Consider the following 13,009-nt stretch of genomic DNA (forward strand, 5'->3'; position numbering starts at 1 on the left):
GGAGGATTTTGAGACTGGGATACTGTCATGATCATGATTAGGTGTAATGATTTTGAACTTACTCTTTTCTAGCATATGTCTATAATGATGTTTTAGCTTTTCCCCACTTAGTTCTGTAACTTGCTTTTAACATCAAATAACTCACTTTTTGTTATTTAAAAGCTAAGTAGGTTTTGATTTCAAAGTTTTTTTTTCTTTTGAGGTTTTAGCTCTTAAATACTAAAGACACTGACCATGAATTGATGTATATTTAATTTTGTTGACAGTGTAAAAGGAAAAACAGTATAGGATTCCAAAATAGCCAATAAATTATTTACAAACAGAAGGATGAAATAGAGAAGAGGGCAAACCTTTGTTATGAAGTCAATTTTTTAAGGAAATACATTAAGAGCAACATAAAAGTATAACTACACAAGAAGGTAACGATAAGGAACAAAGGGAACAAAAGTGATTTAGATATTATCAAATTTCTGAAGAAGAACCTGGCTGTTGCTTCACTCTAAATAATAATTAATAACAAATAATTTTTTTTTTGCTGTTTAGCCGATGCAGCGTGGCATTGCGACTGGTCAGCCGTTATTCCCAGTCGAGTGTCGAAGAAAATTCGATTGCTTTCTCCCACGGAAACGCCACTGAATCAGCACCTAGAAAAAACAACCGGTATACACGTAGCTCTTTATTATGATCCATAAATAGCCGAATAATCCATAGTTTTCGCTGTTTTTTTTGTCTTTTTTTTGCTTTTTAAATTCCCTTTTTTTTTTCTGATGTAGAGATATTTATCTTACCGGTTGATCTTTGAATACGTTTGTTGCGGTTATTCGTTCCGTTCCCGCTGTTACACATCATGCCATAAACGCGGATTCCTGGAACGCGAGCGTAGGCCGGCTGGTCATGGCTCATGGGCCCGTCTGCAAGATTGATATAAACGGTAAATATTACATTACCGCATCGATAGAAAACCACACTTTTACTGGTACAGGATAATACGGAAAATGTCTGGTTTTGGGTCTGGTTTTGGGTACCGTGTTTATGTCGAAACCCACAATTATAAGAAATAGCAAGGACCCCAAAATAACAATGCGTGTACGTCAGAATATGTTTCTCGGACTTACCTAGTTCGCCTTGTTCGCAGCGACAAATGACAAGATACTGCGACTTTCCCGTGCGAACATTTTGAAGAGCTAGCAACGCCCAATCTTGTGGAGACCGACATTCACGAATTAATTTGGTCTCCTCGCATGTTTTGACCAATGTTGGAGACTTGAAACCCCGCCCGGTCTTACTAGTTCCCTTCTATGCATACCAATAGTAAATCATCAATGTGATTAAGCTGGAATTAGCCTGTTCTCTTATTGCATTTTGTACCTTAGCGTTTTTCTTCATTCCAACTTCGATTGTATGAAAATCATTGCGGGCAATACTGGCAGAGCATGGGCCCTGGAAACGGTCAGCACAGGCGCATAGGGGTTGCGTAAAATTAAACCGGGTGTAGACAGCATTACAAACCTAAATGATTTTCATTTAAAATTTAGCAGGAGGTGCATTATCACACAGTAAAAATAGTTTCAATGAAAAAAACAAAGCGGATATTGCTATTCCCTTGTTTCATATCCGCCCGCCATTGTTTTTTGTTCACATTAAAGGGCAAGCATGTACTACGTTTCGCTCATGAAACACGTTTGTCGGTTTTTGTGATTGTCGCATACACCTGTCGTGAGGTGTAATCCAAAAATTCGTGCTTCCTTGTACCTCTGCGATAGGGATGATTAGTTTCATTGCCAACCTTGGGATAGGATTCCTTGACATGAGGTGGGTTTTGATAAAAGCTAAAAATTCAATTGATATAGACTACATGAACCCGAAAATAAGTGACAGGATGTTCGTCGGCATCCCTAAAAATTTGCGTTTCTAAAACAACGGGTTAGCCCACCGTTACGGTACATCCATCGCACAATCGTGACCCTCGTAGATCAGTATTCTTTCCCGCATATTGTCCACATTCACTCGGGAACTGCTGGTGCGTCTGTCGTGAGATTCTATGTGTAAAGAGACTCGGTCTTGCCCTGGGAAATTGTTTTCTTTCTACTGATAGTAAATTTACATTTCATTTTCTTGTTTGGTCACTTTTAGGTGTAACATCTGGTGGCCGTTGAAAACCGAAATAAAATGCCTTGGCCGACTAGCGTGATCGGCTACCCCACGAACAGCTCACCGGTTGAATAGAGTAAGGTAAGGCTGAAATTTCTTAGCTTTATACGACCCCCCGTCGTGATGTGGTAAACAGTACGTCAAAACATCTTGCATGATCGCAAGATTGTATTCAATTTTCTTATTTCTATACGGCTTTTATAATTAAAGAGAGAACGAGAAAAGAAAAACGTCTTACCTGTTGGGTAGCACATTCGGGCAGCAAATAAAGGTGCTGATTGTGCGGATAGTAATGGTACTTGGTGGGTTTTGCAACTGGTTTCTTTCGTTCACGAGTGCCCTCTTCAAGCGCCAGATTTCCTTCCTTGCTTGTCATCACTTCCATGTCAGCCAAATCGTCCTGCAAAAGCAAAAAATCATTAGCATGTGTTTGATGACAAGCAAAAAAAAAAAAAACTCGAGATTTTTAATATGTTAAACACCTTGAAGCTTCAAAAAGAGTTCTAATGCAAAAAAAAAAAAAAAAAAACAGGATTTAAGGCAAACCAAATTCCAATTCGTTCTCAAATACCTGGATGTTTGTCATTTTACAGCGTACTTGAACATAGATGAGTGTCGTTGAGAGATAACCATGGCTTCCCGATTATTCAATTTTTTAATTCGTTTGTGCCCCGTTACGATCGAAACGCAGGACGGTCGTTGACACTTTCGTAAGTGGGAAAACCGCCACCTTTTCTCGTGCAACATTAGCAGAGAGATGCAGTCAAGTGCAGCGAGTAATGCAGCGCTTACAATCATAAAAAAAAAGCCCATGCACGATTGCGCTTTCCAAGAGATTTGACCGAAATTATCATTTTCTATTGAAGAGGGGCGCAAATTTGTTATCCACTTGTGTATGGAATTCTGCTGGACACCCATTTCGCATCTTCTATTTTCATATAATAATAAATGCTAAAGAGGTGTCGACTTCCAAAAGTTTTCGTGATTTTTTCTAGCCCGGGAGGAGAGTCCCCTTTTTAGCATGACGATGTCAATGACTGGGGGGCCAAACTTTTTTGGTGTTTAATCAGATGCAACGGCGCCAAAGCATATCGTGAGATGTCAGTAAAACAAGTCACTTGATTTCAGTTGGAAAATCGTTGTCGATTAAGGCTATTGAACTTTAGTGCAGGCGTTCCTGGACCACCGCGCGAATAGCTTTTATATCCATTTGTTGTGGATGACCGCTTCACTCCTCTTGTACATCGTTTTATTCTTATTAAGGAAACTTTTCATCTTTGCTTCCTGTTAAAATCTTGCCATAACTGGCCAGATTTTTTTTTCTTAAGCAAAAACTCCGTGACGTAAACGAATTCTAAAAAGATCTAACGGGATAAAGTGGTGTCGCACGCGAACTGGCTCTCATCCGTCGTATGAGTAGCTTCCGTAGAAACCTGTGTACCGTTGGCCCTCAGCAGCATGATGCTCCACGAACTCTTTCTTTGAGAAACATTTTCTGTTTTCCTTCGTCACCGTTTTTGCCAAGTCGAAATAGTGTAGCACGAGAAAGTCTGTGGCTCTTGATTACAAAAAAATCAGTTTCTAATGAAAACGGGACACGGAAAGACAGGGACGTCGTACAATGCGACAAGCCATATTTACGCGTGGCCGTCATTGGTTTACCGAGTAGGAATTGAATAAGGGAAGGGGGGGGGGTATTTCGTCTCTGAATAGGAAGTGACAAGACAAAGCAATTTTCCGACAGAGTAAACGAAGCAAGTCAAACGGACATGGGTTGGAGCTTTCCGCTCTAGGAAGCTGTAGCGGGATAGTGGTGAAATGACATGACAAAAAAAAAAAGAAACAAAATTCTTCCGTTGCTTTATTCTGTCAAGATTCTTTTTTGTTTGATAACTAAAAGTTTTCGTTCGGTCGTCCGGTAACGTAGCTTTTGTTCTGAAGCTTCTATCCAAAATAGTTGTCATTCGTGTTCGATATGCTATGATGGATTTTCGCTTGATGCTCATGTCGGTCAATGCTCATTAGTCTAAGGGCCGAACCCTCTTTAAAGTTTCCTCATCCTTGCTCTCATTCTTGAGTTTTTCTTTAATCATCTCATCAACCCCAAAAAACTTTAGGTCGTTGGATTGAGAACAATTTCACCTGGTTAGATATTTCTGCTAGGCCAACAATACTGTAAAAGAATTAGTGACCATCCATTCTTACGGGAATTCACCACAATGGTGGACTTATTTTTTTTTTCGTACTCTGAGGCGTTCAATGCATCGATATCGATGGAATTTGCCTGTTTGCCATGGGAAGCCTCCTACCCACTGTCATCGCTATCGGCTGGATGAATAGGTCACAAACGATAATAAATCTTTTGCCTGTCTTAGTTTTTTATCCAATTTTCACCATGTGTGAGAATTTCTTCGAGCGTTATACGCAATTTGAAACTTTCATATAGCCAACAAGGGATAGAAGACTGTAACCTGTTGTTGACCATATTTGTCATGTGGTCAACATGCATGGACATCTGACCGCTAAAACTACTGATTCACGTCGCAAAAAGTATTCAGTGAAAAAAACATGTCAGGAACTTACCGTGTCATCTTCTTCTTCTTCGTAACTTTCTGTAAGCTGGCGTACGACGTCTGATGTCCCATTAGCATCTTCTGGCGACACGCTCAACTGTTGCTCTCCCATCTTTTGACTAAACTTCTCGGCTGGTTTAGGTCCCAACACGGGCTTGAGAGTGTTGACCGCTAGCTGTTGTGGATCAGTGGCAGTTTCCTCGTTTGCTTCTTGATCATAAATTCCATTTTTTACTGGAAGACCATCTTGGGATGGAATAGGTGCAGGAATAGCCAAATCAGATTTTTGGCGTTGTAATCCCTGGCGGATTCCCTTGTCCAGTGCTTTGAGACGCTCCACGATGGAAATGCGTTGTCCCTCGGAGCAGTTCAGTAGCGCCGACAAGACGATTATAGTTATCATTAAATGATAGCTATTCCACAGCGTTTTTTTCTGTCGTGTTCACAAAGAAAAACCAAGTATGGTGTCAGTTAATCGCACAAATATTCTACATTCAGTTTGCATTCCGACAGGTAGAAGCAGCAGAATTTGCCCATCTTTGTAATGTCACCGCTTTTTTAATGTCCCTTTAATCCAACATTTTGCATAAACTTTTATTCTCAACGAAAGTGTGATGTCGTATGGGATTAAGTATTCCATTTCTCGTTTCAAACACGTTAATTACTTTAAGTACGCTAACAGGGCCGTAAGGGATAATGCTAGTAGTTTTCCAAATTTCAAGACTAAACCCAAATTGGCAAACATTCAAAATTTCAATTTGCAAAATTCTTTAGTTTAAAGAAAAATGTTTGCATCTCTTACGCTACGAATATTAGTTAAACCAGCAAGTAAATATTAGAAAGTAGTTACGTGATTGATGGTCATGTTCCGGTCAGACAGGTGTTCTGGTACCTAATGGTTGCAGGTTAACAATTGCGTGCGGTGGCACTTAGAAAATACCGAGAGCTTTTAGCGGAGCAGAAAATGTTTACGGGTAGATGTTCGACACTCAACTGCTAGTCCACCTGTGTTGCTTAGAAGATTTTGCTACCTTCCCCTACGATGATAAAGAATGCCGCTAGTTAGCCTTGAGGAGGTTTATACTCTGACGACACGCCTCGCTAGAGACGAGGAAAAGAAATAGGAGGGGCAACAGAACTATTCAATCGTGCTAAAAAGAAGCAGGGTGCACTTACTTTTCTAATTCCGATTGCTTTGTCGATGTTGCTTAGTTTCATCTTCAGGAAATTTTGTTACCGTTGAGAAAAAAGCCGAATCAAACACTTTGGAAAGTTTCCGTGTGAAACGTTTTTCAAGCATCCACTTATCTGTTTCAACCTCGATTTCACAGCTTCAATGAAGCGCTATTCATGAAATGAGTTCATAGCTGGGCACCCTGTGATTCAATTCTCCCCTACGCGCTAGAGGCTTCTTGAGCTACGATCTAATAACTTACAATTGAGATTTTCTCTGCCATTTTGTTTGATAACTAGGTGACTTTTTTCCTAAAAATGAATGCTTGCTTTTTTACCAATTTAATGGTTATATTGTAAACGTCAACCAAAGTCATCAACAGTTGTTGTGATCTACTTACTCGTTGTGAAACTTGTGGCACATTAGGGTAACTGAGTAGCTCTAGAGAAAGCAAAGAATATTGAGCTATCAGTGGTGGCGTAGTTATGAAAGAAGTTGAACGAGATAGACCTGAAATGACGTGCGCCATGGTTCTAGTTTTCCTTCTGGTTTGTCGTGTGAATTAAGAAATTAAGAACGGCGTAATAGCGTTCTGCATGATTATAGGCTAACAGTGTCTCATCGACGATGTAATATTTTAGATTTTCCGCAGCGTTTTCTACATGAACTTGCAGCTTCCTTGTACGTGGCAGTAAACAAAAAATGGCCCTTAATACACGAAATTCGAGGCCTACCCTCCTAGTTCCCGCCTGAAGGAGGATACGGGAATAATTAGAGTAACACAAGAATAAGTAACATTACCACTGGTCAATGTATTTGTCTTCATTTCAAAAACTACTGAAAAGGATAAAAACTTCTAGAAATAGTGACTAGTTCACTATTTTCTAGACGTTTTTTTTTTCTTTTCTTGCAAAGTAAGAAAATTGGTAAAAACAAGAACATAATAGTCGTTGAAATGGAATAACATTTTTATTTACATTTTTATACGGAATGCTCTTGGTTTTGGTTAGATTTTATAAATATCAAAATTACTATTTTTAAAAAAAGACCGTGGCGTCTTTTGAATCTAAAATTTTCAGAGAAAGCAACCTAGTATGTATCCCAAACATCGGAGGGCGCCATATTTTGGATTGTTATTACCCTAATTTAATGACAGCAGATGATGACAGCCTTCCCGTATAGTAGTACACAATATTCTAACGCAAAGAAGAACTTCAAATTACAACATGGACTTCCTTGCCGAAATGGAGCAGGTTGGCTGTATATTATTGCATTATTGTATCATGATATGCACGATTTTCTGAATGCATTTTTATTTTTAGGAGCCGTTTAATCCGAGTGAATTTGTTGAACGTCTTGCCTGGATGACCATGGGCGTTTCAAATTTGTCTTCCGGCAGTGACGATTCGTTTTCTGCGACAGGCCTCTTGAACAATTTTGAAGAAACAATAAAGTTAGACCTTTTGCAAGTTTGTAATGCTATAAAAGTCTGATTTAGTTGAGACATTGGTTTTAGGCACCTTCAAGTTCTGCAAGTCCGTGTCCAAGGCAAATGTGATAAACTTGAGACTGCTTGCAGGGAAGAGGAAAGTAAACATTGGCAAAAAATGGCAAAACTTGAAGAAAAAAATAAGGTGATTTCACAAAACTGGGTTGCAATAATCTATGTTGTTCTAAATAATTTGTCATATCCAGGCTGCTGTGGAAGCATTCCATGAACTAGATTCAAGAATAAATAGTGTTGCAACCAAAGTTGTTTATCTTGGAGATCAATTAGAAAATGTCAACACCCCTAGATCCCGTGCAGTTGAAGCCCAGAAACTGTTGACACATTTCAATGGATTTATTAAGCCTGGAGGACCCTTTTCTCCTGTTTTCACTGACAAAGAGCAGGTTTGAGTGTAGAGAAAATCTTTTTCCCATTCTCTTTCATGACAATATTTTACTTTAAGTTATTTGAAGCAGCAGACATTATTCAAAAGTTGCAATTAGTTGCACAAGAATTGCCTTCCGCGAAATTCAGTGGTGCTCAAAAACAGATTGCTCAAAAGTATGACGAAATAGAGCGATCATTGATTGAGGAGTTTGCCAAGGCCCAGGTAATAAAGTTCGTTTCTTGTTAAGTTACTGTGACTGTTTTGTAGATTTCTGGTCATGGAGCACTGAAGTTTCTATTGCGTAGAATACCTATTACTAGTGATTGTTTTCTCTTAAAAAATAATCATCATAACATCTTCAAAACTTCTAGATCAAGGGTGACCGTGCGCAAATGAAGCATATCGCGTCGATTTTAAGCCACTTCAAGGGTTATTCCCAATGTATTGATGCATTTATTGAACAAAGTCAAGCGGTATGCAAGTAGCATTTATTTATCGGCTATATTACGTCTAATACTTTTTCGGTTGTGATCAGGGTGCATTTTCTAGTGGTGATGTCTTTTTAGATGTCGTTCCCCTATGCGAGCGTAATGCCCGAGAAATGAAAGAAGTTTTTCATAATCCTGAACAGGTGATGGGAAAGTTTATCCTCAACATATTCTATGGAAAACTTCAGGTATAGGATTGTTCTTCTATCAAATGTAAACCTTTATTAGTTTTCTGCTTTACTAGGGAACCATAAGCAGTAGCCTATCAGATCGATCCAGGCCAGATGCTTATTTAAAACGACTACATGAGTTATATTCTAGGTAACTACTTTGAACGCGAAACAATTTCATCGTAATCCGTTTGCGTTACCTGTCATTATTCGTTGATTCCTTTATTTTACGCCGATTAGAACAACAAAGTTGTCAATCGATTTGGCGAGATATGACACAGGAAACGATCACACCTTCCTATCAAAACTTGTTAAGAATATCTTTCAACGTTATTTGGAATCTTATATAAGGTAAACATTGCTTTTAAACACTTCTGGTTAAATATGATCAACGATTTTATTTTGATTTCAAATCTCTCGTAGTCTGGAAATTCGTAACTTGAAGGAGAGAAGTGCTTCCATTCTCAAGAAGTTCTATGAATACAAGAACCACCAAAAAAAACCTATCAACGCTGGAGGGTGATGTATTTCATTAGCTAAAGAGTTTGCATTATTCATACAAAGTTACATATTGAAGGATTCAAGAACTGAGGCGCGATTTACAGGCAGTCATAGTAGCCAAAACGGGTGCTGTTTGGGAAACTCATGGTGGTGAAACATTCCTCTCCGAACAAATCGCTGTTGGCTTATTAGATGAAACCAAGCAAGCCTTGATTCGATGCCATTCAGTACGTCATTTTTGTGCAAAAATTTTTGATTTTTTCCATTGATTAATCATTTGCTCTACTGATCTTTAGTTGTCACGATCATCCGAGTGTGCCGCCAATGCCGTTCAAATCTTGGACATCTTGTTCCAGTTTCTTATTGATGAGTTTGTAGACTATGCTCTCGAAGTTGGTCTTCAGGTAAATTGCGATAAACTGAAAACTGAAAAAAAAGCTAGCAAAAGCATAATTATCTTCTGTATCATTATTAGGCAATTCCGCCTGGAGAAAGTAAAGTACAACCAGAACTGCATTTTTTCGGTGTCGTTCGTGAAGTAAACGCCATCATTCATCTGATGGACAAACTTTTTCATGATAGCATTATCCCTTTAGTTGTGTAAGTATTGAAATAAGTAAAATTGAACAGCTGTATGGAATAATCTGTTTGTGTAAAGGTCAACACCTAAACATGGTGAATGTCTTCAAAGAAAGAAAACTATTTCAGAGCAACTCGAAAATAAATTAGAAATTGGCATTGACCGGTCCTTGTCCGCCATCGTAGGTTACGTCAAAGTCACTCTTCAATCAGAGCAAAAGAAAGGAGACTTCAAGCCTGAAGGAGACGAAGCCGTCATCGCATCTTCGGTAAATATCTATTGCATTTTTCTTTGCTAGTTAATTTCTTTATTATCCTATATTAAAGGCGTGCATCAAAGTCTGTCGGTTTGTCTCTGTGCAAACTGAGCGAATTAGAACGTCTCTAGATGGCAAGAACCAAGAAGCTGTCCTAAGTGAATTGGGAGTGCGATTTCATCGCGTAATCTACGAACACTTTTATCAGTTCCAATACAATTCCATGGGTGAGAAGAAATTATTGTTTAATCTCGATCTTTAATGAACACAAAGTTAACTAATAGGGGCCCTGTGCGCAATTTGCGACGTAAATGAGTACAAGAAATGCGTGCTAGAATTCAAAGTTCCTATGGTTACGGCATTGTTTGATACCCTTCACGCATTATGCAACCTACTGTTGGTTCTACCCGAAAACTTGAAACAAGTTTGCACTGGGGATCAACTGGTAAGACATGAACATTAAGCATTAAAACAAAGAATTTACAAAATCAGCTCCGCGGTTTACAGGCTACCCTTGATCGAACAATCCTTTCAAACTTCATTCAACTGCGAGCTGATTTTAAGACGGCTCGATTAGGTAATTATCTAAAAGCGTTATCTGATGATAAATAAATGTACATCGCATCAACTGAATTTTTGATTGAAGACAAAATTTAAAAAGAAAATGGCTTTATTTTTTTTTTCATGAGTTTGCCGCGCGAATGAATTACATGTAGGTTTTAACACAATTAGTTTTCCACTGTTTGGGATAAGCGAACGAAATTTTAAAATGTTTCTAGAGATTAGAATGGTGGAAAACTATTGGGCAAGATGGTATACTAATAAATTAGGTGACAGAAGAATATACTTCCCATACAAGTAAAAGATTAGCCACCCAACCAACATTTTAACAATTCATGTTTTTTGACTGAATGTTTTCAAAACTCACGCACCTGGGCTTATCCCCTCTTACAGAATCTAGCGCATGCGATAAACATTATTCTCTTGGAGTGTGCACAGTTCACCAGTGAAATTCAATTCGATGTTGAAGTCGAGGTCACGGTTATTCTTCGCATTAGGTTTCATACCGAAAACCCCGAAGATCTCTTCATTCCGTTTAACTGTAAGATAGTCGTCGAGATAGAAAACAGTTTGCTTCCAATGCGTGTATGGAGCATCAGGCGCGGTGCTAAATCCCATTCTTTTGTGGCATTTAGTAAACTCAATTGTGAAGAAAGTCACCAATGCATGAACATAATCATTACGGCGAATCTGGAAATGTTGAAAACATAATAACATTAAGTAACTACTTGTTTGTGAAGTGGAGGACTTTTACCTGCAACGAGAAGGGTGAGCTGAACGCTAATTCGTCTTTGGTAACAGTGTACAAATCGACTTCCTTAAGTAAACATGAATTTGACACAACTTGCTTCGGGTCAACCACATCAACTAATGGCTCAGTAATGGCGACCTTGCGAATGCAACTCATGTTGAAACCGTACACTTCATCCCACCAGTTAATCTTGTCATCCTTGTACTGTCGGTCTTCGATGGCGCAAACATACAGGCTGGCTCGATCAGGGAATAGAAGGCCATCAGGTTTCAACCATTTGTCTCGTGCATGCAAAATAGTCTCCAGCATGGATTCATAAAACAGGCAATAGCCCATCCATTCAGATATAATAATATCAACCTAATTATCAAACCCAAAATCATTCATTTGCAATTTATAACTATTTGTCAAAATCTCTTCTCATACCTTTTCAATTCCTTCTGGGAGTTCAACTTCTTCCACTTTGCCTTTAATAATTGATACTACATCTTCCATATGATTTGCTTTAACAATCTCTGTGGCCTGATTGACAATGTCAGAGCAGTCTATGCCAAAGACTCGAGATGCTCCTGCTTTGGCGGCAAACATAGAAAGAATGCCAGTTCCACACCCAATATCCAACACAACTTTTCCCTAAAAAACATGTTGAATAAGAACAAGAATACAAGAACCTACACTTGTCAAATTACCTTAAAAAGATGTTTATTATGGTACATTGAATTCCTGTACGTCAATGTCCTAACTTCATCTTTAAGCATTTCTTCGTGAATGCCAAAATGAGCATAAGAATCAAAATAGTAATCCCGTGAAGTCATGTCCTCCTTTGCTCCCTCCTTTGACTTTTCAGCGCCATCAACAGTGACTTCTGCTTTTTCCTCTCCAGCTGGTACTGCAACATCCATGCTCAGGTATTCTGCAGATGCCTATAAAATAGAAATAAAATACTACATTTAGAATTTAAAACATGACGCAGGAAACACATCATCTAGACATTTCAGTCGTGAAATTATCAGATCTCTAGCTCTTGAGCACTGAAAGTTAAAGGATCATGAAAAAATTTCTTTGCCATGTGACACGTACTGTACATTGCGGGAGTAACATTTTCTATACTCAATTAAGAATAAACCGACTGTGTTAATAACGGCCAGCCCAAGGTGAAGAATAGTCCTTACCATTTTAATGAAGTGTTTCAAACCTACAAATTTCTTTGGGAATTAATTTCAATTCAACAGAAGACGTTCTCACTTCTTGAAAAGCCGGCTAGAAAAGAACATGTGGTCTTTCATATAAACGAGGGCGCTGCACGCTGCCACGCTATCGAAGGGTCTCTGTTTAGCATTTTTTTAAACATCTGAAATTAAAACACAAATGCATAATACTACATTTTCGTAGAATAATACTGGATATATTAGTGAGAATAATTCACATTTATGTGTTTTTTTTTATTAATAATTTGTAAGACAGACCCTGCCTCCAAAAGATCAAAATGAGTAGTGATCTGTCAACGTTGGCTTTTTTCATTTAGTTTTCGAATCACCACTTGACTGTCAATTGCACATACACACAGCTCATTGCGAACTGGCCCTTTGAGAAAGAGATTGATTTGCTCCGTAGAATCTTACTCTTCTTTAAAATTGATTTCACTTCACTGCTAAATAATAACCCCGACACAGCCTTTATATACTTTCTGATATACTTCTTGCAAGATTATAGGCACCAAGTACAACTTTTTTTAGGAGCTTGATTTTGAAATGTACTAACCAGTCTGCCAAAAGACAAGTATGCAGTGTTCACAGATAATTGATGCTCTGAGCTCAATCCTTGCATTTCTCTAGGAAATAGTTGATGATTAGTTTCACATCTTTCATTAAATTAAATTAAATTTAATGAAATGGCTTAGTGTGTGCCATGTACACACTACATGGGT

The 13,009-nt window shown here is 38.4% G+C and overlaps 3 protein-coding genes across 4 annotated transcripts; 1 reads left to right on the forward strand and 2 right to left on the reverse strand.

Moving 5' to 3' along the window:
- Positions 1-229: 229 nt before the first annotated feature.
- On the reverse strand, positions 230-5,772 carry LOC116929394. The gene is made up of 7 exons (XM_032936601.2): positions 5,575-5,772; positions 4,735-5,157; positions 2,390-2,551; positions 1,369-1,509; positions 1,116-1,296; positions 789-911; positions 230-644 (listed from the first exon to the last, which is right to left on the reverse strand). The coding sequence occupies exons 1-7, from the start codon at positions 5,587-5,589 to the stop codon at positions 577-579; spliced, it is 1,113 nt and encodes a 370-aa protein (XP_032792492.1). The 5' UTR covers positions 5,590-5,772; the 3' UTR covers positions 230-576.
- On the forward strand, positions 795-10,403 carry LOC116929388 (exocyst complex component 5). 2 transcript variants are annotated; one of them, XM_045178498.1, is made up of 19 exons: positions 795-931; positions 2,134-2,232; positions 6,946-7,151; positions 7,221-7,351; positions 7,415-7,532; positions 7,594-7,791; positions 7,851-7,997; positions 8,147-8,248; positions 8,311-8,451; positions 8,508-8,584; positions 8,674-8,784; positions 8,857-8,952; positions 9,011-9,161; positions 9,231-9,338; positions 9,410-9,534; positions 9,593-9,782; positions 9,841-9,997; positions 10,055-10,215; positions 10,278-10,403. In XM_045178498.1, the coding sequence occupies exons 3-19, from the start codon at positions 7,125-7,127 to the stop codon at positions 10,380-10,382; spliced, it is 2,145 nt and encodes a 714-aa protein (XP_045034433.1). In that variant the 5' UTR covers positions 795-931; positions 2,134-2,232; positions 6,946-7,124; the 3' UTR covers positions 10,383-10,403. The 2 variants fall into 2 exon arrangements, with proteins under 2 accessions (XP_045034433.1, XP_032792480.2); XM_032936589.2 differs by having other exon boundaries at positions 6,978-7,151.
- Positions 10,404-10,422: 19 nt separating this feature from the next.
- On the reverse strand, positions 10,423-12,414 carry LOC116929395 (protein arginine N-methyltransferase 1). The gene is made up of 5 exons (XM_032936602.2): positions 12,255-12,414; positions 11,772-12,005; positions 11,509-11,715; positions 11,086-11,442; positions 10,423-11,021 (listed from the first exon to the last, which is right to left on the reverse strand). Exons 1-5 carry the CDS (start codon positions 12,255-12,257, stop codon positions 10,728-10,730), a joined length of 1,095 nt encoding a protein of 364 aa, XP_032792493.1. The 5' UTR covers positions 12,258-12,414; the 3' UTR covers positions 10,423-10,727.
- Positions 12,415-13,009: the final 595 nt, after the last annotated feature.

Source organism: Daphnia magna, linkage group LG8 (assembly GCF_020631705.1).
Source record: "Daphnia magna isolate NIES linkage group LG8, ASM2063170v1.1, whole genome shotgun sequence".
NCBI classification, from domain to species: domain Eukaryota; kingdom Metazoa; phylum Arthropoda; class Branchiopoda; order Diplostraca; family Daphniidae; genus Daphnia; species Daphnia magna.